The sequence below is a fragment of the Idiotropiscis lumnitzeri genome, chromosome 17 (genome assembly GCF_059441095.1).
Source record: "Idiotropiscis lumnitzeri isolate Australia: NSW breed Sydney's pygmy pipehorse chromosome 17, RoL_Ilum_1.0, whole genome shotgun sequence".
In the NCBI taxonomy this organism is placed as follows: domain Eukaryota; kingdom Metazoa; phylum Chordata; class Actinopteri; order Syngnathiformes; family Syngnathidae; genus Idiotropiscis; species Idiotropiscis lumnitzeri.
The window spans coordinates 13,705,744-13,732,508 of NC_142407.1; the positions used below are offsets into that span (position 1 = coordinate 13,705,744).

General features: G+C 43.6%; 4 protein-coding genes across 6 annotated transcripts; 1 reads left to right on the top strand and 3 right to left on the bottom strand.

Annotated features, from left to right (window-relative positions):
• Positions 1-619: 619 nt before the first annotated feature.
• tmem248 (transmembrane protein 248) lies at positions 620-5,837 on the bottom strand. Its single transcript, XM_088280333.1, has 7 exons — positions 5,456-5,837; positions 4,571-4,729; positions 4,148-4,436; positions 3,876-4,026; positions 3,478-3,661; positions 2,726-2,869; positions 620-2,632 (listed from the first exon to the last, which is right to left on the bottom strand). Exons 1-7 carry the CDS (start codon positions 5,456-5,458, stop codon positions 2,612-2,614), a joined length of 951 nt encoding a protein of 316 aa, XP_088136459.1. The 5' UTR covers positions 5,459-5,837; the 3' UTR covers positions 620-2,611.
• Positions 5,838-6,721: 884 nt separating this feature from the next.
• On the top strand, positions 6,722-8,509 carry LOC148320399 (dynein regulatory complex protein 1-like). Its single transcript, XM_088278828.1, has one exon. It carries the CDS (start codon positions 6,722-6,724, stop codon positions 8,507-8,509), a length of 1,788 nt encoding a protein of 595 aa, XP_088134954.1.
• A 206-nt stretch (positions 8,510-8,715) lies between these two features.
• Positions 8,716-17,396, bottom strand: lig3 (ligase III, DNA, ATP-dependent). Its single transcript, XM_088280402.1, has 21 exons — positions 17,134-17,396; positions 15,568-16,046; positions 15,252-15,386; positions 14,827-15,051; positions 14,595-14,746; positions 14,023-14,189; positions 13,879-13,956; positions 13,640-13,808; positions 13,239-13,394; positions 12,203-12,334; positions 12,033-12,112; positions 11,636-11,723; positions 11,493-11,570; positions 11,273-11,396; positions 10,827-10,969; positions 10,674-10,748; positions 10,314-10,460; positions 10,109-10,232; positions 9,791-9,870; positions 9,596-9,700; positions 8,716-9,520 (listed from the first exon to the last, which is right to left on the bottom strand). The coding sequence occupies exons 2-21, from the start codon at positions 16,025-16,027 to the stop codon at positions 9,278-9,280; spliced, it is 2,961 nt and encodes a 986-aa protein (XP_088136528.1). The 5' UTR covers positions 16,028-16,046; positions 17,134-17,396; the 3' UTR covers positions 8,716-9,277.
• Positions 17,397-17,865: 469 nt separating this feature from the next.
• rad51d (RAD51 paralog D) lies at positions 17,866-25,402 on the bottom strand. Of its 3 annotated transcripts, none has more exons than XM_088280475.1 (10): positions 25,033-25,402; positions 24,894-24,955; positions 22,912-23,030; positions 21,787-21,868; positions 20,958-21,092; positions 19,858-19,950; positions 19,696-19,789; positions 18,913-18,983; positions 18,685-18,849; positions 17,866-18,600 (listed from the first exon to the last, which is right to left on the bottom strand). In XM_088280475.1, the coding sequence occupies exons 1-10, from the start codon at positions 25,112-25,114 to the stop codon at positions 18,568-18,570; spliced, it is 936 nt and encodes a 311-aa protein (XP_088136601.1). In that variant the 5' UTR covers positions 25,115-25,402; the 3' UTR covers positions 17,866-18,567. The 3 variants fall into 3 exon arrangements, with proteins under 3 accessions (XP_088136601.1, XP_088136599.1, XP_088136600.1); XM_088280473.1 differs by having other exon boundaries at positions 17,872-18,577; XM_088280474.1 differs by having other exon boundaries at positions 17,874-18,577; positions 19,696-19,786.
• Between the last annotated feature and the right edge of the window lie 1,363 nt (positions 25,403-26,765).

Sequence of the window (26,765 nt, forward strand, 5' to 3'; positions counted from 1 at the left end):
GTTGTCTCGAGTGATTCAGGGTCGAGAGAATTATAATTTACAAAAACAAAATTTAGAATAACAAACAAAAAAAATAATACAGCAGAATGGTGAAAATTTAAAAACCAATTAATGAATTCATTTAAAAATAACAAATAAACCAAGATCAATCTATGAAATTCTGAATATATTTTTTAAATTGCACTTTGAGATAATTCTATTACAGTACATTTGTTTTAATTCAACAATTACTAATTCTAAAAAAAAAGACATTTAATTAAATGAAATTAGTTTTTATATACACGACTGGGAAAAACTGCACTTAAATTCCATACAATTAATGTAACAAAAATTTTTTTTTTTTTTTATTAAATTCAATCTAAATACTATTATACATTTCCACCATAATATAGTCGTATATTTCTATTTCAAGTCCACCTTTTCATGATATTAATTGTAATATGTACATAACATGCACCTGCAGCAAATAAATGCCCTGGGCTACTATTTGTGCCAATACTTTGATTTAATAAAATGAACAAATAGTCTCATGATGTTGGATTGCAGGATTGAGGGGAAAGAAAGTACATGCATTGGATACGTTCTGTGGAAGTCAGTTGAAGAAGAGTTAAGTAAACAATGTGGGGAAAAAAGTATATTTCAGCAGGTTTGCGACAAATGATATATCCAGCGTTTATGATACATGATTGTCAAATGTTTATTTGAGAGAATCGCGTCAAACACTCAGTCCTTTCGCACGCTATCATTATAGACAAAAATAAATTACTTCAATCATAAATACAATTAAAGATTTTTTTGGTGCAGGAATATAATGACTCCCCCTTTTTTATTCAAAATAAAATCAAGTCAAAATGTGCAAGTAAAGAAGAAGGTGCGCTAAGTATTTAAACAACAAAAGTAATTCAAAAAATTAAATAATTTAAGGAGGCTTGATATGAATATTTATACATTGATTTTCACAAGAAAACAAAGACGCAAACTTCATCCGACGCAGTTAAGGCAAGTTCATCTTTTTTTGCGTCAAAACCAACGCAAACACAAAAGCAAAAAAATAAAAATAAAAAAATAAAATAAAATGCTTAAATGACGAATGGCGACGTCTTTACATTCCGCTAACATGCCAAGTATCTTGCACATGAACACTGACCGATCATTTTTAAGAGACAAAAAAAAAATAGTGAGGGCGGACAACCAATTAGGCCAAATAAAAAATGTCCTAACTTTTTAAAGCCCGCTCAGACTCAGGAAGATTCTCATTTTTTCAGTTACCATAAATCAAACACCACCATCTGCAAATGTGTTAACGTTAACCAGGAAATAGATTGCTCACTGACAAAGGAAAGGACAGAAAACAAATGCAATGCAAACAATTTAGAACAAGCCAAAGTTTTCATTCCAGTCACGTAACGCTACTTGAATATAATTGGCATTCATTACGCTCAAGTGCTAAAGTCGCGCACAATGTGAACACAGATGAGCAATTGACATTTTAAAAGAAAAAAAAACAAAAAAAAAATCACTTTTTACATGCATGATCACAGACCAATCATTTTTATCAAAATAAAAAAATAAAAGTGATTATGTAAAGAAAACAAGTTTTCTATTGTTTTTAAAAGCCAGCTAAGGCTATGGAAAAGGTTTTGCATTTTAAGTCCGCAGATTCCTGACTTAGCCATGGACAAGGAAGGCTTGCATGCTAACTGAGAGACAGACAAAAACATTGTGATGCAAAAAGTTTCACCTAAGCGGAGGCAAGTCGTTTTAGCAAACAAACTCTGCGACTTGAACTTCAACGTTGCTTAGCATGTTACAAGCCGCCCACAACATATTTATCTTTAAAATTAATACATAAAAACTTCATTTTAGAGTTTGCTAGATGGCGTGCGACTAGATGGATGACTTGCATATGATGTCACAAATTTGTGTTCTGTTTGAGTTGGACGAACAAACGAAAAATGGGATGCTGCCATGAAATCGACAGACACTTTTGCATTACTGCAGACTGCATCAAAGTCTCGACTATGAGTTTTCTAAATGGTCTGGTCTGATAAAGGGAAAAGTGCAAAATGTCTTGCTGAGTAATTATTAATAAACAGCGACCAATTACTTCGGATCCTTCTTGAACATGTTAAAACTGGTTATTAGCACGATTCAGATGCAAACAATTCAGCCGTGGGTTCAGAAATATACCTGGTCCTGGGAAAAGTACTTCTTCGCATCCCGTTTAGGCGGGCGGGTCTTTTTTTTTGCCTTTGTTGACTTCTCAAGTGCATGATTTGGACAAATGTGTCTTTGAAGTGGCATGCCGCTTCCTCAATGTACTGCATCGCCCCGATATGGCACTGGAGAACTCCAGAGGCAAATCAACAGTAATCCACACAAAAAAATAAAAATAGGTAGGGGGAAAAAAAAAAAAAGGATCCTCAACGTCATATTTACACCACAGATGATAGGCACTTATATCTTTGGTTGGACTATCCCAACATCATTGCAAGGAGAGTTTCGAAATCATTCTTGAAAGTCCGCCTGACAACACCGTGAGTCGTCACTGGGTGGTTTTATTTATTTTTTTCAGTTGTCACGTTACCTTAACGTATCTTCTTGTACCCTCTTAGCATTCTGACAATGTCACCTGCAAGACAAGAACAGTTCTAGTCAAGAGATGTGCTTCAGAATGGGTTGGAGATTGCTTCTGTGTTTTTTTTAGGTTTCTTTTGAAACCTACCTTCTTGGGGAAGTAATCGGGGCTGCTTTGCCGTAGTTTTACGGGCCTGCCCTTGATAACGGCGTAGCAGAACATGGTGATAACCATGACGAACAGGAAGTAGCTGGTGTGCATCAGGTGCAGGTTGATAAGGGAACGGTCATCCTGGTCATAGAAAAGTGCTTGGTTTACAACAGCCAGTGTAAAATGTAAAAAAAAAAAAAAAAAGAAAGAAAATTTTTGCATGTGACAGATGACATGACAGCAAGGAAACGTGTTAAACTTCGGGGTTCCACTTTCTGATAGGAAATAATGCCATGTGGATTTGTTCATTGAAGGGTCAACCTGTCATCGTCATAGAATCAGCATTTTTAGCGGTGGCACAAGTGTAAAAAGAAGCGCGAACCATCACGTGCCTTCAAGTTAATTAAAATTAAGTTCATTCATATAATTCATTTAAACATTAGTAAACAAATGTACATGTATTCATTTAACACATTTGACTTAATTAAAATGAAGTCAAATTCACAGATTAATAACATGTTTAAATGATTATAAACCAATTCAAATGAATACATCAAAAAGTATTACAATAAATATAAAAAAAAAAATATTTCTTTTTATGTCAGCATCTGCTTGGTAAAATTACTTGCATTGCTAGTTTCGTACCATTCCCGGTATCACGGAACGTTCCATTCGTCTTTCACCGTTAGCCACCTGTGGTGGTGGCATCGGCGCAAAACAAGAACAACTCTCATCTCTCATTGACTCACATCGGGCACAATGACGGTGAGCTTGGGGTTGAGGGCGTGGTACACCTTGCCCACGGCGCCCTTGTAGCACCAGAAGGGGTTGTAGTCCTGGCTGTACTTGGTGTCCGAGTCCCGCACGGTGGTGAATACTTTGTACCAGGAGGTGGCGTTGGTGTACGTCTCCGGCGTGCAGTGTGGCGGCTGCCTGTAAACAGTAACAAAAAAAAAAAAGTGTAAACGCAAATGCGTTTGTTGACATACAATATGGATGGCAGAAATATAGATGTTGCATGGGTGTGCAGCAAGTGTGTTGGTGCACTTACTTCATTAGCCTGCGAACCTTACTCCATTCACTTTTCAGACGCATCTAAATGTACACTTTATACATTTCATTTTTTTTAATAGATGGGGAAACTCACACTGTGACCGGAAAGATGTTGCTAGCCGCCGTGATGGTCATGCACGTGCTGAACACCACCTGCTCGCAGTGGCCGTGCAGGATGCAGTCATCGGCGTTCCAGGACACGGGCAGCGTGAATGTGATGTTGATCTCTTCGTGGGATTCCCGGCCTGAAAGGCAAATAAAAGGTCAACTCATTACATAGGGCGATGCTCTTCCAAGTCAAAATGTCTGCTGGAGGGGAGAAAAAGGAAAGAAGAAAAAAAAAAATGTCCCCTCTCTCTCTCTTACCAGATAGGCCGACCTGCTGTCCCAGAACGGTGGCGTACAGATGGGTGATGTTACGCGAATAGCCGCCGAAGGGCCGCTGGGGGTCCAAGGTGAGTGTGATGGGCACTGAGATGTTGACGGAGCCCGAGTCATCAGACAGCAGTGGCGTCGGCGTGCTAGGCCGCGCCTGCCCGATGGTCGCAGCCAAGCTCTCAGGCGTGGTGGACTCATTGAGACCGTGCTTGATGGTCTCATTCTCCGACACGCAAAAGTCTAGCTCGTTGTAGCGCAGCAGGAATGTGTTCCAGTCCTGAGGAATAATCATCCAGAATCCCCAAAAACATGTCTCAGTGCACACTTGGTACATATACAAAAGCGTTATTGCTCCTTGTGGCAGCTATTCATAATAACCGCCAAACACACACGGAACCGAAACAGACCCACCTCGGTCAACACTGAAGACTTGATCTCCTTGATCTTGAAGAAGTAGCCAATGGTGAGGAAGGCGATGGCCACAGCACTGACGCTGATCATAAAGATGACCAGTGGCGGCCGGTTGTTAATGTAGCTTCTCAGGTTCTCCAGAGGGTTCAACAGGTGTACCTGCTCAACAAACAAAGATGGGAGGCTCTGAAGCGTTCTAGTTATAGCTTCCCAAAGTCTTTGCACCACCAAAATCACTAATTTGGGGGAGGGGGAGGAGGGGAATCATCACCTTGCTTGCGATACCAAATTATGCATCGCTCAAGTTGTTGCTATACAACACCCACAATCACGTACAATAGGTAATTATTAATTAAACAAAAGCCAAAAAAAAAAAACAGCTTTCCATCATCCCAAAATTATCTGAACGAATGATTCAATAAATAAAAGTTTGCGCTGACTAAGCAGTGTAAAAGAAAAGACGTAACCTAATCTGAAATGTTGCTCACACCTATTTTCACCTCATTCCTCCAAATCAAAATCATGATGTTCAAATGCCGCACGGCTCCAAGATTAATATATATATAAATATAAATAGTAAAATAGTATAAATATAGTAGAAAAATATTGATGTATCCAAGTACAAAACCCAAACTCAGTTTTCAATACGATGTTCGGAAAGGCACTTTGGTCATGCAAACAACTGTAATTATGTTTTAAATACATAAACCACGTTGTTACGTACAAATTGTTAAATGTTAGTTGTTGTTGAGGCGCATACTGTCCACCTTGTGTGCTCGGCTAACGCTTAGCTCTTTCTGGCCCTGTGGCAACCGCTCAAAATGCAACCCCATTTCAACTATCGGCCCATTTGAACAGTCGTGGGCTAAATTAATCGACACTCACCATTTTCTCCGGCGGGCGCAGGTGGCGGGGAGGTCCGTGAAATCGCTAGAAAATGAAAGCCAACTGTTTAGCCTAGCCTAGCTCCAATGCTAGCTAGCTAGCTCGCTCGCCCACCCACCGCCGGCGCCGCCAAGCAAGTCTTTAGACTCCCCGCGGAAAAGCTACTCGCCCCGGAATGGGACGCTGAAAAACAACCGACGGTGGTGAGTGGAGATAAGTCCAACAGCACCACGTCCCATTCTTGTCTTTTGTCTTTGCGTGTGTTTATTCGTAGTTTAGGTCAGCTAACGAAACATTTGGAGCGCTCAGTGCCGAGCCGACTCCGCCCATCCGCAGTGCGCGTCTCTCGTATCGAGCGCTCCTGACGTCACGAGTCTGCCACAAAATGTTGGAAAACATCAGTTGGTTCTCGGTATAAATTCCCAAAAACGAAGTTCCTTACGTTTGGAAAATGCCCAACAATCACAATAAAATCAATTTATCACAAGTACAACGAAAATGAGTCGTCCGCAAGGTGCCCGGAATCAAAAATATAAAACAAGTAAATCAGACAGCTAAAAACCTAGGATATTAAACTGCACCGTATATTTGTTGCAGCTTGAATAGGAACCACCGCGGAATAAGAATAAAGCAGTTCCCATCAATTGTCATCATCCTGAACCGCCCTCTGCTGTCGACTGAAAGTCGAAGTTCTCTCAGGCTCGCATTGGGAACGTCACGTGGCCAAACCCAGAAAACAAGTGAGGCAATAAAAGTAAGTAATTGGTTCACAAAAAAAAAAATACAAGAGAAAATGCAATTTAGTAATTTGGTCGCAAAATTCAATAAAAATCTAAATCACTCCTCGGAACTCAAAGTACAAACTACAAATCAAAGTGTTTCATTCAAAATAAGTCAGTCCCATGTTAACATGAGGTAAATAAGCAGTCCTTTGTTCACAAAAAGGAAATGAAAAGTCCAAATCAGTGTTTTATTTTAAAAAGTTAATTAAAAAAAAAAAAAGTCCCTTGTACACAAAGGGAAAATAAAAAGATTAACTGCTTTAGTACTAGTAGATCAAAGGCCTTTGTTCACAAACCAAGACAAGTGTCGAATCCCGACATCATGAAGCAATGCAATGACATCACCCAACCAGAGACCGCGATGTAATTGCACATCATCTAATCATAGAGTAAAGATGCAACGTTGGCTTTTGTTGGTGTCCGACCAGACAGCAAGTTGTGCATTCTTTCACTTCTGGCAACAACTTGATCAGGTTTTGAAAAGATGCAGAGCCAGGAAGGTGCGGCGACCAAGCCCGAGGCCCATGAGGCTCCCCAAGCCGGCGTGGCCGAAGAACCCATGACAGCCCAGCGAGTCATGCGCTTGCATCTCGAGCTGCTCTCCTTCTTCACCGACCTCCAGACGGCGGCAGACGCCAAGCAGTCGCTGCGGTGGACCAAGTTCGAGGAGGCCCTGCGGCTGCGTATGGAGCGCCTGGATAACTCCAAGGAGTTCAGCAAGAATAAACTGCAGGAGATCAAGGAAGGCTGGGCTGAGGCCGCCACCAAGAGCACGCTGCCCGACCTCCTGGACGCCCTGAACGGTCAACAAGCGCTGTGCTCTGAAATGATGAACCACAAGATGAACCTCATCGCCTTGCTGCAAAAGAACTGGATGGATGGCGACGAGCGCCACTCCATTGACCTCCGCAAGCAGACGGAGGCCCTGGACTTGATGATCGAGCGCATGGACAAGGTGAGGCGCATGACCATGGCCAACAAGGAGCTGGCACATATCCAGAGCCCGCACGACGTCTTCTTGACGCAGAGCCTGCGCGAGTGGGAGGGCTACCAGACGGAGCTGCGGGCCCGCCGCAAGGAGTGGCTAACCCAGAGGAAGCTGGCCATGGAGGAGTACGAAAATGCCATGCCCAAGTTGGAGCTGGCGCAGGAGGAGTGCAACACTTCCAAGCGCTCCATCGACATGAAGCTGATGGAGCTGGAGCGCGAGCAGGAGGAGATCAAGGGCAAGCGCAACGTGCTGGAGGCCCGGAAGCTGAGCTGCGACGAAAAGCCTGAGGTCATCTACCTGTTGCGCAAGCGGGTCAACACGCTCAAGGTGCAGCTCAGCGACATCATGAAAAATATCCAGATGGAAGAGGAGAGCTTCCAACGCCGTGAGCAATATCTGCTGGATGACATCCGCCACAGCATGGCGCAGCACAAGCGCATCCAGAAGAAGATCAAGCATTTCGCCCTGTCCGACGCGCAGACCTTCGTGGAGATGTCGCGCATGCTGGTGGCCGAGGTGAAGCTGCTGGCTGAGAGCGCGCTGGCGGCCGACTCGCACCTCTGCGCCCACCTGGGCCTGACCTGGGAGCGGCCCGTCGCCGCCATGGAGCGCTGCTACCCCATCCAGCCGCAGGACAAGTTTGAGATGGCGGCGCAGGTGTATGCCGAGAGTGTGGCCGAGGTGGACGCCAAGACAATGGCGGCCCTGCTGGGGCTGCTGTGCGACGAGCTGGGCTTCTTGATGGACAACAGCGAGCATCTCAGCTTCCTGTACAACGAGCGCCGCACGGCCGAGAAGCTCCTAGGCCTGCTCAACGCGTTTGACTTCTACGACGACGACCTCAACAGGCTGGCGGCGTTCCTGCTCAAGTACGAGGAGCAGCACCGAGAGCAGGCCTGCCAAAATGACGGAGACCTGACCGGCGCGACGGTGGAACTCATCCATCCCAACAACGTCCTGCCAGCGTTTTTGAGCTTCGTCAGCTATCGCGTGCACTGCATGAAGAGCTCAGCGCTGCGCCATTACCTGGACTGGGACGCAGATGCGGATAAAGCCTTTTGGGAGAGTATGTCCAACATCATCCCAGAGGACAAGCTCAGAGTCTGGGACGCCGCCGAGATCGCCTTGACGCAGTATCTGGCCGTCCTGGAGGAGAACTCGGAAATATTCCAGAAGAATCTTTCTTTGGAGGAGGAAAACAGGGAGTTGCGCAGGCAGCTGTCATACGAGCATGACGTTAGTGCTTTTCTGCTTAAGGGCTTCCTGGAAGAAAACAGTTAAAGTGCTTTATACATTTCACCAATTCTGACAAAGGCAAGTTGATGTCTTGCGATGCGGTTACATTTCAGCTCACGCAGATACCGTATGTGCACATCTGTGCCGGGTGTCATGGTGACGAGAACATTTGCCCAAGTCGGTAAATTTGAACTGGAAGACGCACTGTTCTGGATGTGTGTGAATTTTATTGATAAAACCTCGACTGCGGATGGGCCAGGCTAATTCATTTTGACGGATACAAGCCAATCTAAGCAAAAAGCAATTTTTTTTTTGTAATTCAACATTCTTATAAAATAAAAATGGTCTCCCTCTTATGACAGTCATTAGTTTTGTTTTTCCTCATTCTCGTAAAGTCCTTAAGATTTTTTTTATTAGATTTTTCCTCATAAAATTGAAAAGAAATCTCAAAATCAAGTCCTGCGAGTTATTCTTGAGTTCGTAAAAGTTCATTCATTGAATGACAAGATTTTTGCTCTCATTTCATCGTGACATTTTAATAAAAAACAAAAAAAAAAAACAAACAACACTTTTGCTTCACACCGGCTTATTTCTCATCTCATGATTTAAGTTAGAAAAAAAAAGTCCCAAATTAGAGTGTAGGTAGCCATAGTATCCTACCTCCCGTTGCTTCATTACTTGAATTACCACAGCCAATCACAAGCCTTCAGGAGGTTACCATGATGACACATCAAAGCCGTGGCGTGACAGCTTGAACTGAGGAAAGAACAAGTGTTTCTTTTTTTTTTTTTTTTTTTCTTTTTCTTTTTGTAGTTAGCAGGGGGCGACCACGCGCCTCTTGCGGATGCACTCCCAGATCCAGCCGGGCGTCACCCGCTGGGCCCGGCCACAGCCCTCGCTCTCGCGCTCATCGGCTAGCGTGTGGGTGGCCGAGGAAGCGTCGTAGTCAGCCACCAGGTCGCCGTCGTACGCCACGAAGTAGCGCCGCAGCTTGGCGAAGTCACCCACGCCGGAGGGCAGGAAGAGTTTCACGCCGCTGAAGATGTCTAGAAGAGTCTACCGCCCCAAAAAAAAAGAAGAAAGTTTTTCTAAAAAAGTGCCAGCGTGGTCGGAAACCAGCAAGGAGCCAACCTTGTCGTCGTTGGACTCGAGCATCTGCGGGGGAGGAGCCGGCGTCGCTGTCAACTTCGCCGTTCTAGCGTGTCCGTTGCTCTGCACACTTTCGCTCTTCCTCACCTGCAAGTCAGAATAAAGACAGAAAAACGTCCAAATTGCAGTGCAGAGTTCAGTTTTCGAAATGCGTGACACGCATGCACGAGTTGGTACCTTTTTGGGGGCGGGAGGTTTGTCAGCGGAGGAGCTCGGCTCGGATTTCACCGCCTTGCGTTTGGCCGGGGTGCTGTTACCTGCAGACATAGAAGAGAAACAGAGCATGCTGATGAGACGATCATTTAAATCAGAAGGTACGTAAATGTATCACTATTTAATTGACGTAAAACAATCCAAGTTTGTAACATTTGCTTTATAAATGGCTAAAAAATGATCGCCTTCTTTTTAAAAACCTCCCAATGAGAAATTGCAATTGATAAAGCCACAAAAATTTCAAAGATTCAGTAAATAAAAAAAAAAAAAAAAACGACTCACTTGTCTTCTTGAGTGGCACGGGCGAATTGCCGCCGCTGTCTCCTTCCGACTCGGCCTTGTCTTGGCCGGAAGGTCCCGCCGTCACTTGGAAGTCGCAGTTCTCCTTGGAGATACGATACAGCTCCTGGCGGGACGACAGAAGGACACGCGTCAAAACTGCGTCCGAATCGAGATGAGATGAGATGCGGCGGCGGCGGCGGTGTACTTTGAGCTGCGGCAGGTTGGTGGCGCTCTTCCAGTCCTTGTCGTCGCGGATGCGCGTCATGCGGGGGAAGCGGATGGAGATGCCGTCGGCCGTGTGCATCTCCGACTTGGAGAACTCGGCGCCCGTGATCTCCCACACGGGCGCTTGCTGAGGACCAAACGGGAAGGATTTGTTCCCACTCAGCCAGATTCACTAAGCAACTTTTTGGAAATCAACGTCTTTGATTTGATCTTTTTTTTTTTTTCCAACAAAATACTTTTGGGGACGTGTTGAACAAACAAATGAAGTTTATTTAGCGAGTACAGAAAAAATTGTTCCGTATTTGCCGCTCACTCATCATTCAACACAAGCGTGACTCACCTCGGGACTGCGGATGAGGAAATCCGGGTAGTAGTTCTTGACGATTTTCAGCCAGCCGGGGATTTTGCTGGGGTCCTACCGAAACAACGCGCATGCAAACGACGACGAATGAGATTGGGTTGCATGAGCGGACGGGAGCGCGCTGTCGCCGACCTTGCTGATTTTGACGACGTCCAGCTCTTTCTGGAGGCGAGCCAACATGGCGTCGTCGTAGCCGCCTGAGCACTTGGTGACCGTGCACCACTTCTTGGAGTCGGGGTCGTAGCAGCCCATCAGGAAGCTGGACATGATGCCTCCTAACATGGAGACACGCACAAAGTGATAGTATCATCTTCTCATGCCAAATGTTTCCAATAATGCTGATAAACATTCAATGTTCGTTTTCCATGAAAACCAGGGGTTATTTTTTTTCTTTTTAGTAGGGGGACACCCGCCTGGCAAAAAAGCATGCTGGCATACGTGTCCTAAAAGTCTTAATTAATATCGTCTCATACGCCACCTTGGCGATAAAGTGGGAAAATGACGTAAGGCTTCACAATGGTGGGAGAAAAAGACTCTGCAGCCATTTGTGCTATTGAACGACACACAGACGCACGCACCGTTGGAGCCTTTCCCGTAGAAAGCGCCCAGCACCACCAGGTCGGCCGTGTCGGCCATGGCGCCCTCATTCAAGTAGTCCTTCTTCACCTTTAGCCAGTGACGCTTTCCCGGCTCGTACGAGCCCTGGTGATTGCGCAACACGCACACGCACACACACGATCACGACGTGAAGTCAGTCTCTGTCGATTTGCTCACAGGCCAGAAAAATGAATGTCTGACCTTGACGTCTTTGAGCACGAGGCCTTCCAAACCTTCTCTGATGACTCGAGTGATCATGTCAGCCAGGTCTCCTGCACGCTACGCACACGTTGACACACATTTAGCATGCAGGTGACGTCTTGGGTGGTCGTCGCACTCCTTACCGTGACGTGCTTCATTTCTGAGAAGAGGATCCGGTTGGTCACCTCCACCATGTTGTCATGCAGGAACTTCCTGCGCTCGCACAGCGGCCTGCAGACGGTGTTACCATTTTATTTGGATTTTTTAAAATTAAATTGATTTTATTATCAAAGTTCCTTTGCAAGACTTTTTTTTACTAAAATTTTTTAAAACAACAATTTCAGGTTAACATTCTCTCAAACCTTGTGGGACCTTCAGAGATCTTTCACTTCAGCTTTTATTTTTTTATTAGCAAACCGTGCCATAAAATTCATTCACTTTTGTAATTGCCATTAAAAAAAAAAAAAAAGAAACACGCAAATAATGGCGTTTGCCCACATTTTATTTGACCATTTGTTTACATGAATCTTATGTTCTTACCGTTCCATGAGGCTTTTGCCATTGAAGTAGATGCAGTCAAAAACAAAGAGGCAGACGTTGGCGTCTTGAAAGGCGGCTTTCTGAAGGACAAAAAAATAAAGAAAGAAAATAAAAATAAAAAAAGACGACCATGGCTGGCTGGCGTGGTCCTATTTGGCGACACTTTTGACCTTGTGCACGCCCAGTGTTCCGAAGGGAAGCGGCTTGCTGGTGTTGGTGTCGATGAGCAGCACCTCAGCGTCCAAAATCATACTGTGGCCACCAGGGAACGCCTGCGGGATGTAGTCCTTGAAGTGCGCCACCTGGAGACAACCCCCCCCCCCAAAAAAGCACTGTGTATTGTTGCACTCCGCCATGTAACCTGCAAAATGTAAACTTTCTGACGCAACTAGACACTTCTTGTTGTTGTTTCATCTTCAATCCGGAAGGATTCTACAGTCCAAATTTTTGGGGAGTGTGGTGTTGGAACACTGCGGATATTTTGTTAGGAATATTTTTGATTTTGTCAGGAAGGTTTGCATCCCGGCAAAAACAAAAATGTGCCACCAGAAAGACTCGGAAGAAGGATAACATTTCCTTTATCTTTTTATTATAGTTTTTCTTCCTTTAAAAAGTTTTAAGTGACAAAATAGCAACATCTTAAATTTGCTCTTCCAAGTTGGATGTGGACATCATCATCAAACGTTCTTGCAACTGGTTGGTTGCGTCCAAATCTTGTCAGCTAACCACAAGCCGCGGGAATGACATGCCAAGCGAGTCATTCGTACTTGCTCGCTCATTTTCAGTCTGTCTGTAAAAACGGATGACACCTGCCCGTAACAAATTGAAATACTTGGCATTTCTGCTCGTGTGTTTGTGTAGCGGTTTGCTTAATCTCGCCAGTATAATGTCAACGGAGATTTTGTCCCGAAGGTGACGCAACTAATTTGTATAGAAAACTTGACAAAGCAGTGGTTGAATTCCGCCTGTCTTTCTGATTGAACGTTTTCGGCTAATAACGTTAAGATTTTATGTCCTATAGCACCCTCTAGTGGCCATATTGTTATGTAGTAGCCTGGAGTGTTCCCTGCCTCATGCAGAGAGAGCAAATGTTGATAGATCCTTGTGGGAAATGTCCCACTGTGAGCATCTCTCGAGGCCGCTAATCACATAAGAGCTCAAACTGATCACTGCGCATGCATGTGTGTGTGCGTGTAGGCGACTGACTTTGTGCGGCAACACAGGTTTGAGGCTGCGGCTGAAGTAGCTGAAGCTGTCGCCGCTCTTGTGCACCTGCACACGCTCGCCGTCGTACTTGATCTCCGAGTACATGCCGTTGGGGCACTTCTTCATGGCGTACTCGATGGATTTACATGCCTCCGCCTGGGGATGTGATTTTTAAAAAAAATGGTAAGTGTTCATGAGGAGTGGGCTCCAAAACAGGGGCACAAGCGACATGTGTAATTACTTCGACTTAAAGAGACATCTTATCCGAGAGGAGGGTAAGGTTAGTGTGACAATGGACCACTCCAGCAAAGTGGAGACTGTGGAGTATAAATCTGTTGCATCATCAACACAGGACTGAAGGGGGCGCTGCAGCCAAGCAGAGACTGCGGAGTGCGACTCACCAACATGGGCTGAACAGGCGTCATGAGCGAGGCCTCCACCGTCAGCAGCTTCCTGGGCCCGGAACCGTCCGACGCCTCCTGCTGGTTCCTCAGCACGCGCTCGATCACGTCGCCAAGGTTGCGGGAGGCCTTGAAGGCGTCGTAGGCGTTGGGGTCCACCGCGTCCAGTCTGCTCACAGAAAGTCAATTGTGAGGGAGAAGCTGATTGTTCGCCGGACGTGAAACGATCGGTCGCTTACACGTGCTTGGCCCCGGCGTTCATCTTCAGGTCGTGCTTGATGAGGCGGATGATGCCTTTCAGGTCGTTGCTGGTGCACCTGAGGACGAGGAAAGTGAGACATTAGCGAGGCAAAGCTAGCGAGGTGGCGCTAGCGCGAGCTTACTTTTTGCCGATGTCCTCCAGCTCGGCCTGCTGCTCGTCCTCCTTGGTGAGCTGCGCCAGGCGGGTGAGCGACGCGTCCACCTCCTGGATGGTCAGCAGGCTCTTGGCCGACGGCGGGAAGGCTTTGCTCTCATCGAAGAACATGCGAACCGTCTCCGACACGTCGCCCTGTTGTGAAAACCACAAGAGGGAGGCTCACCTTTCAGCATTCGTGTGATTGTTTCGTAGGCCAACACCAAGAGTGGAAATCGGGGTTTGGTCAATTAAAAATTGATGGACTGACTTTTAAAACAATTGTGGGTTGCAGATTTTTTTTTTTTTTTAATCAACAGCTCAATTGGTTTTCAAAACTGTTAGTTGGAGGCCTCGAGTGATTGCTAGTCTCATCATTCCCATGTTAACAGATGAACGCATACGAATAGTGTGACTGCTCATTACACATTATACATTATTGAATATCAAATAAAGACACGAAAAGGTTTGTGCACACAAGAGGGGTGTCAGAGTAAATGCTGAGAACAGAGCACGCTAGCAATCCGGATTCAAGGTGTGTATTTGCATCAGTCTACAGACCTTCTCCAGATCTCGCACCATGTCGTCCTGGTTGCAGCGGAAAATACGGCTGAAGAGTTTGACGATCTGCTTGTCGTTGAGGTTGTACACGCTCTTCACCACGCCAGGCAGCAGCAGTTTCACCGTCAGGTACAAGTCGCCGTGGAATTTATCTACACAGGACGGGGGCGAGAAAACACAAATTGACACCGCCGCCAAACGGCGCCGCGCTGCTTTTCTCATGGTGTTCGACCTCCGCCGGTGCCCTTGCGCAGGAACTTCTCGATGATCTGCGTCTTGCTGTTGTAGCTGTTGTTTTCGGCCACCATGGCGCACAGCTTGCGGAACTCGCGGAACAGGCAGTCCTTGTGGTGCGGGTCGCACAGCTGCGTGGCCAGAGCGCTGCCCTGCTGGGCCTTGGCGGGCGACGGCGACGACAAGGGCGAAGACGAAGACGAGGATGCGCCCGCTTTGGCCGCTGGGTGGGACGCACAAGGAGAAAGCTAACATGTTAAATATATATGTTAAAAATAGCCGTATGTGGACAGGGGCACACCCGTAAATAGCAAAGAAGTCTTGAAAATGGGGGAAATAATGCCAATTTGCGTTTTCCATCAAAAACAGGTGGGAAGAACGCAGTAAAGTGCCAAAGAAATTAACGAGTGGCGTGTTGCCTACCAGTGAAGCCCGAGAACTTGCGCGGCGCGTTGAGCGATGCTGCGGCGTCGGCGAGAGGTGATGTCAGCTTGGCCGATGTGTTCGACTTGGCCGGCGTCTTCTTCTGCGGACTCGCCTTCACTTTGGACATCAGGTCTGCAAACGAACGCACACTTGTCGTCCATTTGTTTTTGTTTTTTTAATTAATTTTGTGAGCAAATCATTTTGAATTTCTATTATTAAAATTATTATTTGCAGTTTTTGGGAGGAAGAAAAAAGAAAAAGTTTGAGAAGCGGCGACTCCCGACATTTATGGAGCGTGCTTTCGGAAAGGTACCCGAGACGTGTCGATTGATGAGCTCCTTGTCCTCGTCCTGCAGCTCCTCCCAGCCTTCTAAGTCGGTGATGTCCTCAATCTTCTTGGTGGTGGCGCGGGCGCGCTCCAGCTTGTCGAACATGCACTTGACGTGGTACCACTCCTTCATCTCCCCAGCCGACTCGCTGAAGGGGTTCGGCACCACCTTACCGATGCGCGTCATCCCCTTGGCGATCTTGTCCTTGCACTTCTTGCAGCCGGCCGTACCGCGCTTGGCGTACTCCACCAGGAAACGCTGCTCCGCCATGCCGTCGGGCGCGTGCGAGGAAAGTGGGAGGCCTCCGTGACGCTCGAGATGGCGGTGGAATTCAGGAGGCGGGGCAACGAGGCGCGCAAAGGACGTGCAGGCTGGGAAGAGCCGAGGGATCCGGGGGCGAAGGCAGACAGTCTTCCTAGCTAACAAAATGATGCACCTCGGCATCAACACTTGCCACTTGCAACTTGAGAAAAAGAGAGAAAATTTAAGGAATAGTTAGTAGAGGTCTAACGATTCATTGACAGCGAGTCGATAAACAAATTAATAAATAATTACTATTGAAAGTAAATTAATTCAATGAATTCAGTTTAAATACCTCTCCTAATATACAATTTTAAACCCTCAAAATTATATCTCAAAAATGGTACTTTTTTTTTTTTTTTAATCTGATTATTCAATTCATGCACAAAATAATAGACAGTTTAATTGATGACTAAAATAATCAATCAAAAAAATAAAAAAAGTTTGGATTTCTTTATTTTTACTTTCTAGAAACAGGATTATTCACAAAATGTTAAAATATTCATAAATAAGGTTTGTATCACTTTTAGTAAAAAAACTGCATTTTTTACTATTAACGAACAAAGGAGTAATATTGTTTTGCCTTTATTGTGTGTGACAAAAAAAAAACGTTCACACAAAGTAAAAATCATCAAATTCAAATGACTGACTTGGATTTATTTTTAAAACGTTTTATGAATATTTTACTGTTTGATTGGTTTCTCCTTTCGATTATGCACACAGACTGAGATTTGCACCTGAACCTTTTTTGTTAAACAAAGAACTTGGATTGGATATTCTCTTGAACTGTTTTTGCAAACATGGTCTTAGTACATCTTTTGTCAACAAATGACCATCTTTTTACTCTGGATGCATTACAGACGTAAATGACACTTTTCACTGCGAAAGGAATTCCGCCGTTCACGCCTCAATTCTACGGAGAATGACACTTGAGACTTTAAAGAGTTTTCTCCAAAACCAATGCAATGTTAATTTTTGTTGATTGTCGTTTCGCAGTGGTAAAAGTAGACTAATGCGTGTTAGGAAACGAACGCTACCAGAAAGCGAATCGAATGTCATTTCAAGTGGTTGGAATATTTAAGAATTCGCGACGTGTAAATTCAGCGAGTAACTAGGCTAGCTAGTGGGCTAGCTTTTTAGCCACGCCGGACCAGGCTGTCCATACATTGCTACAAACAACAGTCTGTTTCTTTCTTTCACACAAAGTGCAAGACGAACAACATTTAGAAAACCACAAACGGCGATTGTACCTTGCAAAGTGTAAGAGTGAGAATTAAATTGAGGCTCGGTAGCAATTGTTGTGGCCTCCTGGGCAGTCAAGTCGTCGGTGATTTTGGTTTGCTCACTTCCGATTACAGAGTAAAGGCGATCAGCCAGGGCTTCGTATGATGATAAAACCTCACAGGTGAATGTTTTGTATGTCTTAGATGTGTATTATTTTATTATAAAATGTTTAGAAGGGCCATAAAGCGTGGCAGATATGTCCAAAATAAGTAATTTATGAAAAGATTCGTAGTACATCCGGTTGGGCTTGCTCGACAACACTAGCTTGGCGTTATGAGAACTTTTTTTTTAAAGGGGCTCAACAATAGCGCAGTGGCGCATGCGCACAATGGAATGATGCGCGGGGGCTGCTGCCATTTTGGGCCGGTACAAGCATGAACATTTCTGAGCATTTTTTTCCATTTCTTTGTCGTCGTTGTTTCTCAACAAATGACTTTTTTTGTCTTTCACTATTCATGAAAAAAAGACTGCTTTAGATTTTTGTGAATTAGGGATACAATTTTGATTATTTATTATTTGGTTATTATTGATTATTTGGGGGAGGGGATGAAGTCAATACTGTATGAAGTAGAGAAAGTTTAATTTCCGTAGAAAATACAACAAATTCATATGATAAAAAGGCATTTTATTTATAAGAATAACCATGAGAAAAGAGGCTTATGCTTCAAGATAAAAAAAAGCTGTAATATGTAAAAGATAGGATATGAATAAAGGACATTCTTGCATGAATGCTTTACAAGAAAAAAAGCCAGATAAGATTAAATTATTTATTTTTTTGAGAATAGATATAATTTGGACAAAATGAATTTATGAGAAAAGTAAAACAATTTACATGCATAAAAGAGTAGTGTTCTTCACGGAACAAATTGTTTTACAAGAAATAAGTTAGGCGTATAAAGTAGCAGATGCATTTTATTATTATTATTATTATTTACAAGCAATAAAAAAAACGTTAAAAGTCATTTGTACAATCAAAGTTTAATTTTCGGAGGGGGAAAAGGATTTTAAAAAAGACGGATAAAATCATGAGGAAAAAGTACAAAAAGAAGGTATAGATCGCACATGAAGGAATTTGTATTTTATTTAACAAGAAAGAATTGTAATATTCCAGCAAAATATTGAAAGCTGTCGCGAAAAAAAAAAATACAAGAATAATGGTGAATTTTACGTGTAAAAGGCATACTAGTGTGATGCTAAAATGAGACGTTCCATCACAAGAAAAGAAACGATTCCACAAGGTCTCCAAGCTTAAGTTATGTCTGTATTCCACGGTGTTAATGTACCCAGAATCCTTTTTGACGAGATCTGTGACTGTCAAGAACCTGCCATGTCAAGCTTTCGCTTTCCTGATGTGTCGTGTTTGGAGCGACTCCACCACTTGAGGTCCAACTCGGCTCGGATCAAACACGGCTGAGTAAGGTCAACACATGACACTTCAAATGTTTCTTTTTTTATTTGAGTTGTGTGAATGTCGGTGAGCAGCTATACACGCATCCACTCATGCAACTTTTTCTTACCCGCCTGGAGGACTTGATGAGGGTGGCGGAGCGTAGAGCGGGTCGGCCGACGGCGCCTTGGGCAAGTCGCTCCAGAAGGACTCGGGTTCTGGGGACGTGACTCCACGACACGCCCAGACCGGGCAGCACCTCGCCCTCCTCGCTCCTCGTCACGTGATTGGTCACCTGCGGACATGGCGCTCACAACTGACTGACTTCCTACGTGAGCGTGCGTGTGTGTAGCCTCACCAAAGCAGCTATGTTGAAATCCTTGGCCATGGTCTTGAGGCCGATGGCCACTTGGCTCATCATGTACATGCCTACACACAATATTGTGGACGAGGGAAAAAAACAAAAGAGTCATGTGAAAAATAATGAATAAATACAGTCATATATACAGGTTATATTACACAAAATGAGAAAAAAAAATTCGGGCCTCTTTTTTTTTTTTTACAAGAAATGGAATATGAAATAAACGTGCAATTTTTAGAAGCAAAAATTTGAAAAATCAAAAAAAAATCTGGAATTATGTCACGCCTGTACAAACAATTCTTGAATAAAATGAGGAAAGAATGCATAACATTACGAGAAAAAAAATGGGAAACTAGCTCGTAATATGAGGACCTGACCAAAAATCGACCAATATTTATGCTTTCAAAAATTTTCCTTTTTTTGGTTTCTTTTTTTCTTTATTGTTGTGTCAAGGCGCCCAAAAATTAATTATTTAATTCATTACATTTTTTACAATTAACAATATGATTATTTGGTTATCAGAATTTTATTCAGCCAATAATCGAAATCGGCCTAAAAAAATCCAAACTGGTCAAGCCCTAATGAATGTTTACGATTACGAATAAATTATTAAATGCAGACGTATGAGGAATTCAGTCTTGGATGTGCCTTTTGACGACACGCCAATCAATAAAAAGTTGCTGGTTGAACTTTTGCACTTTGTGATATTTGCAGCAGTTGCAGCTTCCAGGTGAGGTTTCTCAACTTTAAATTTAGACATGGAATTTCCCAGGCGCTCACCTTCGTCATGCCTACTTCCCAGCAGAGGCGCGATGACGGCCGACACAGAGTCCACGATCAGCGCCTTGACGGAGCCGCCGTTGTTGCTCGCCTGCTACCGCAAATGTGACAAACATCAACTTCTGACGCCTCGCAGAGGCTCGTGACGGGTTGCACGCGCACCTGCCGAAGCCCGCCGCCGAGACGATACAGACAGTCGAGCAGGGAGAAGATGTCAAACGCACGGTGCACGGAGATTCTCTGCAGGGCTTCCATCTGCCAGCCAAAATGACACCCGAGTTTCACAAGCGTTTTATGAGGCGTCGCTCATTTGACAGCGGCTACAAAAAGTCGACACACATGCCAAGTTTTCGTGACATGAAAAAAAGGAGATCGAGATGAAACATTTCAAACCTTTTCCCATCAATGTGACTTATAACGTACACGTACGTCAATTGAAACAAAAGTAAATAAATAAAAATAATATCACGCAGTTACATAAGTGCGCAGAGCCTCATAAGTGAGGATGTGGCCATGTTCAGAATGAACCAATCACATTCAAAGCCATGTTAAAGTGGAGTCAGCACACACCTGCCACCAATCAGTGTCTTGGATTGACCCCAAGGAAAGTGGACTTGTTCTTGTAGGCTTTTCCAGACGGGTACATCAAACAGAAGGCGCAGGACGTACAATTTCCAAAGCATTAAAATTGCAACGGAACACCTTGAAGTCATCGCAATTGGATAAAATATGGCACAACAGTGAAACTGGTCCGGCTGCCAGCAACACAGAAGGAGCTGCAGGAATTTCTGGCAAATACTGGCTGACAACAATCTTCCGACTTCTTTGTATGTCTGGGCCTGAGTCCACATGGAGGGAATTCTGAATTCCAAACAGTAGTCAGTGTTAGCATTCTGATTGACAGCAAAATTATGGCAACCAACGAGAACAGCTGAAGTTTATTCGGGTTACTGTGAGGCTCGTTAAATGGTGGCAGGTGTGTGCTGACCCCCATTTAACATGAGTTTGAATGTGACTGGTTCATTCTGAACCGTTGTTTATTTTTACTTCCCATCTCCAAAATATTTTTCCCAATTATTCTTTAGCTTTCGGCTCAACTTGAGGCGGTCGCTGTTCTGCTGCTCTTCTGGTATCTACGATGTAAATGTGTTTGAATTTGTGCTCGGATTTCCTGCTAATTTATACTACACCATATGAAAAGCACTTTGTTGTGAAATGCGCTATATAAAGAAAGTTGGATTTGATTGTATTGATTTGGTGACCTGCTCGTCATCGCTACTTGTTTGAGTGCGCAGCATTTGGCGCAGGCGTCCCGCCGACAGCCCCCCCGTGGTGTCCACATAGATTACGTTTTGCCTCAGGTGGTGCGACACGTGCGCCGCCATGCCCAAACACACCTGAAAACACACGGCAAACACCATTCGTACGCTCGTGGAAAATACATTCATATCATTACAAGAAAAACAACTAAAAAATATAGATATTTTCTTTCATGACATTTTTCAAGTAGTGAGTGTTGGTGAAGATTTGCCCTCATGAGAAATGATTAGTAATATTAATGGAAATTGTAATTTCATGAGAATGTTTTATTTGTACTTTTTTATGGCAAAATGAAATCATCAATGAGCAAAAATTATATGACAAAAAGGTTGCAATATTATAAGAACTTTATAAGAAAATATGTCATATGAGAAAAATAATAAATCTTGGATATTGATTTGATACTTTTTAGAATGTGTTTTTCTCCAGGTTATTTTTGAAGGTCCTAATACTATTTCAGAGAAAACAAATTAGATTATCGGATTTTTGGGAAAAATGTGAGCATTTTTTTTTCTTCGCCAAAAATGAAACAAACAAATATGAGGCAAAAAATGTTGTTTTTTTTTCCCTCCCATTTTATATCAATTTCTTAGAATTTTGTGCAAACAAAAATGTATTTAGAAAAAAAACCCAACAAAAAATAAATAAAACAGCACATTTAGTACCACTTCAATTGGACTGAAATATATTATATATTTTTTAAATTGATCCGAATTGTTGCAAAAAAATGCCAGGTGATTTAAAGATTTGCTTTGTGATGCGTTGACTGGCCTGAGTTTTGCCACTTGCAGGCCCTCCTGCCAGCTCTGTGATCTCGCCCGTGTACACGCCGGAATCCAGCAGCTCGTCCAGGCTGAGGAGAAACAAGACCAACACTTGACCAAGAATAAATTCTGCCCTACGTGAAGTTACGTTTTGCAGCTTTACCAACAACAACATTAAGCTAGAATGTTTTTTGTGAAATGCGCGAAGCACAGAACAAATAATGGCAAAGCAGCGGCAGACAAGACATCCCTCGCCAAGCGCTGCGCTATTTCTATTGGTCGTCGTCGAGGCGGCATCTCATCCATGATGGAAGCCGCACTCTCCCTCATCCCATCGGCATTTCTGACGCGCCCTGGTCCAACCAACACGGCTAGTGATCTACGTGTATACAAATACAAACATAAGTATAATCTTTTTTAATCAGGGGCGTACCTAATAAAGTGTCCCCCAGCATGTGCATAGACGTCATTTCCAAATGACATCTTTACAGCACCAGGGGGCAGTCACGATACGTTCAAACTTCTAGGAAGGGGCAGAAGACATTGACACTTGCTTGAGAAACATTGACTCGAACTTTCAAATTGAAAATCAACAAGATGGTTTGGAGGAAATTTTCCTCTCCTTAAATGGAATGAGCAAAGCTTTGCCGGAGCGCCTTGAAGGCTTTTTTTTTGCCGTGGTTGCTGTTAGTTTTAAAGTGGCGAGCAGCCGAGCAGGCGCTTCTGATATATCAGACGCCACTTTAGGGCCCAAATGGGACAAGGACTGTCTTTCGAGGCTGCTCTCTCGCCGCCATGCGCTCACCTTGTTTTAGCGAACTTTCGAGCCCTGGAATTCACACAAAATGGATTACTCCAAACTAAGACGTATGCCTTTGTTTAAGTTCAGGTATTGGTCTTCAGGCGCTTTTATCTGTCCTGTTATAATATACACGTCTTCCCAATTTTGTATCAATTGGTCAACCTTGCGTCAGGGGCTATTTTTTATGTCACTCAGAAATGCTCTCAAAAATGGCTTCTGCAAAAAACTGGCATGTTTTAAGGTATGTTGAAGACCTCCGAAATTGTTCCGATAGCAAACGATGCGGGTAAACGGATTGAAAACTTCTCCCGTGGGCGGAAAGGTGCTTACTTGGGGTTCCCCGTGGAGAGGATGGCGGTGGAGCTGAGCAGTTCATCGTAGAGGTCGGCGCCGGGAACCGGGAAGGCGGCGTGCTGGGCCAGCAGCACCCTGCGCATGGCTATCAGAGCCTACCAGACAGCAAATGATGACATTTCACCTTCCAGCCATCGCTAAGTAACAGGCCCCGCTCGGGCACCCGGGTTAAGGTGTTTAATTAGCGGACCGACGCCTCAGGTGGGCACTCCCCAGGTCTCTGTGAATTTGGCCCACAAGAGTTCATTAAGAAGTGAGTAGGTTAGCGGTGAGGTCGCTAGCAGCTAACGGGCTAACACAGAGTGAGACACGTTTATTACACCGCACAGAGTTTTACGAGAATAAAATTACGAGAATAAATTGGAATTTGTATGAGGGGGGTGGGAAAAACATAATAGGCTAGCTGCAAAATTACCCTTCGTCAATTAGCATAGCGAATCCATGCAAGTGTTTTTTTTTTAGATACATTAATGCATTGTAGCATGACAAAAGTAAAAATACCCACTGAAAAAACCCCAGACGATTTTTGTCAATTAATTTCTCTGTTGTGAAGTGAAAAAAACCCCGGCAAAAAGTGATATATTTATTGTTGTAACCATTAAAGGATGAAAAAATATATATATTTTATTAACCGTCCATTGGAATTTTATTCCTCAAAATTCGATTAATTATTCATCGCTTAGCATCTCAAGGCAACCCTGCACAACCCCTTTAAAAGCAGTTGAAGGAGTTGCAGCCTGATGTTTGATGACCCAATCCGTCTGAGGGCCTGAATTGGGTCACTGCATGGGACCCGAAAGCCGCTGCGGGCCACCTAGGGGTCACAAAATGTCCAAACATGTCGAAAGCATTGGCAAAGACACGCGCTGCTGGAGCTTTTTGTTTGTAAGGATTAAATCAAATGTTTGGTGGGCGCTGACCACACGAGGTGAAACGATAAATTCCGGGCTGGCCTCCCGTGCCCTCTCCCTGCCCACGCCAAACAAGCGCAGTCTCTCCCAAAAGCCTTGTTTCCTGATTATTGACGCACATGAAAAAGAATAAAATAAACATATCTTTGCTGGATTGCCTTATTTACAAATATTACGTTTCCTTTTGGCTGCCCGAGGTCAACACAGAGAATTTTTTTATCTCAAGATCTCTCCTCTTTTTTTTTGTGTGCAAACGATGATAAAGTGAAAGGGCTCGCATGTTTTCAAGGGCTCAAGCCACTAATGAGGGTTTGTTGATAGCTTGCGCTCAAAAGTGTGCTTTTTGAAAGTTTGTTGGACATTTCGAAACAGCTTGCACAGCATACTAGTATGCTTGCATAAGTTCATGATTAGGACTGCCGCTGATCGTCTGCGATGTTGACATTTAAAATTTTAGCTCTGCTTCTAATCTAATCAAGTACTTTCTCAATCTGTAGTCAGCCAACCACCAGGTATTTTTAAGGCTTTATTAAATTACCTAACAAACAAGCGAGGCGCACCCAGTTGCACATTTCTTTGGGGGGTGGTTATGCTAATCTGTAAAAATGAAATTGAGTCAATGGGACTGTGCTTATTTGTTGAATTCTTTGTAGTTTTCTTGAGAAAATGTTAAAAGATGACTACGGCAACTATGCTGCTCAGCTAACGATATACGTTTTGTCAAGGAGTATCTCCGACTTTCTCAATGTATTTCCCATGAAGAGTTGTACAAATGAACTTCTGCAACTATTTGCACATACCTCGGGTCAAACGTTTAATATTTGTTGCTTAACTACTGCTTTTACAACATTAAAAGCTACTATGCCTTTGCCAAATATTCCATGCGACGGACTGAGTGACTACTCATTTGTAAAACAGCTCCATTCCGAATCCTTTCGATGCCATCATACGTTTGACCTCCAAATTGTACGACTTTTGGGACCGTTTGACCTGAGGCACCGCTGTATTTTGGTGTCCATTTCTCCCCTAAATGTACATTATAAAGACCTTATAGGACGCCGAACATTTCTGTGCGAGGTCCTCCATATTCGACGAGACCAGATCTTCCACTGTGGGAACAAAAAGACACAGAACGTGACATTTGTTCTTCAAATGGGCAGTTTTCGTTCGGAGGACTCGTTCCAACCTGTTTTAACTTGAGCATCCCGCAAACGGCGCACTAAATCTTCATCCAGTCCCGGGCACATTCCCTTTCGCAAGAGCACCATGCTCTCATTGGCGATTAATACTTAATTAAAAATACAAAGTTTACAACTCATTTTGCTGTCAATACTCGAGGGGGAAACAGCGAGCTAGCGTACTTGTGTTTTTAGCATTGTGACAAAGTTAGCTTGGTGGGGGGGGAACCTTGTGACGTCACTCTATCAAATAAACGACTTCATCGATACAGCTGACTAAAAATAACTTTAAATGTTGCCTTAGACTTGTTTGACTAACTTGATAACGCTAGTTGTTGTTTTAAACGACGTGTGAGGAAACTTGCAGGACCGTGATGTCTCCTGGGTAGCGTAGTTTAATTAACTTACAAACTCCGAGAGAAAACACTGCATCTACCATTATAAGACTACATTACCCATAATGCATCGTAACCTTACGTTGCGAGCTTTCTTTTTTTTATTAATAGTTGCGAGCTTTCGTGATTGTAGGAAATTACGTGTGCGTAATGGCATAACACAGACACATTCTTCAATAGAAACATTTCATAAAATAGTTTTTTTATATTTTATTTTCTTAATCATGAATGGATTTCCTTATACTTCACCATCATCCATCCAGGCATCCATCTTCATAGACAGCCAACTGTTTTGAAGCGCTCCCAAGTTTTATTTTGTGTCGTGAGCAAACTTTTGGTGTTTTATAGCTCCCCTTTTAAAAGTTTCCGCATCGCCATGGTAACTAAGGCAGTCCCCAGCAGGTTGCTCGGGAGCCATCAAGCCTAAGTGTGCGAAAAGCCCGAGGCCACGTTCAAATAAACACCTTTATTGCAACAATTCCATCTCCGCTACCCGATTAGCTGTCTCATTTAAAACAAAAGTCACGGCTGATAAAAGACAAAAGAAGAAAAGTGAGAGGGAGGGAACAGGAAGCGCTGAAAACGCTACACTTCCTGACCCCCCCCCCAAAAAAAAAACAACAACCATGTATTAAATTAATTTTGTTTTATTTTATTTTTGTTCACATTTTAAACGATATACATTAATTTTCATATCATTGTAATTTTTCAAAAAATCCCAAAGGAAAGCAAGTGTTACATTCTAATAATTTTCTATTCTTTCTAATACACTTTCTATTTCTGAATGGAAATGTATTTTTTTTTCAATTCCAATGGAAACATCATTGAGATAAATGAAAAAAAAATTGTTACCGATGGCAATTACTGTAAAACCTCTCGTTTTTGATGTTGGTAATTTGAGAGCTCATTATTTTTCATTATTTGTTTAACTCAATTAACAAGTGAGGCTAATTGGGGATGAAATATAAGACAAAAGCAAACGCGCCAGCTAAGCTAAAATTTCCAACGCGACCGCTAACGCATCACAGGTAGGATTTCTGACATTTAAAAGTATATTTGCTACCAATATCAAAATAAAATGTAAAAAAATATTTTTTTTGTTCTACCTCAGCCTGTCTCAGGTTGGACTATATTTTGAGTCGCGTGCTGCAGTTGATTTGCTTCCTTCTTTTTTTGCATTTCCTCCCGCAGGCCCGTTGAGTGTTGGTGATGAAGTCGGTGGGACATGTTGGCTGGAGGTTATCAGCCTCCCGCAGACGCCCACGCTGGCGTGACGGCTCCAGCTGAGGCCGTAAAACCTCTTGTCCTCTGTGCCCACTGGACACCTCTTCCCGTCTCCACCGTAT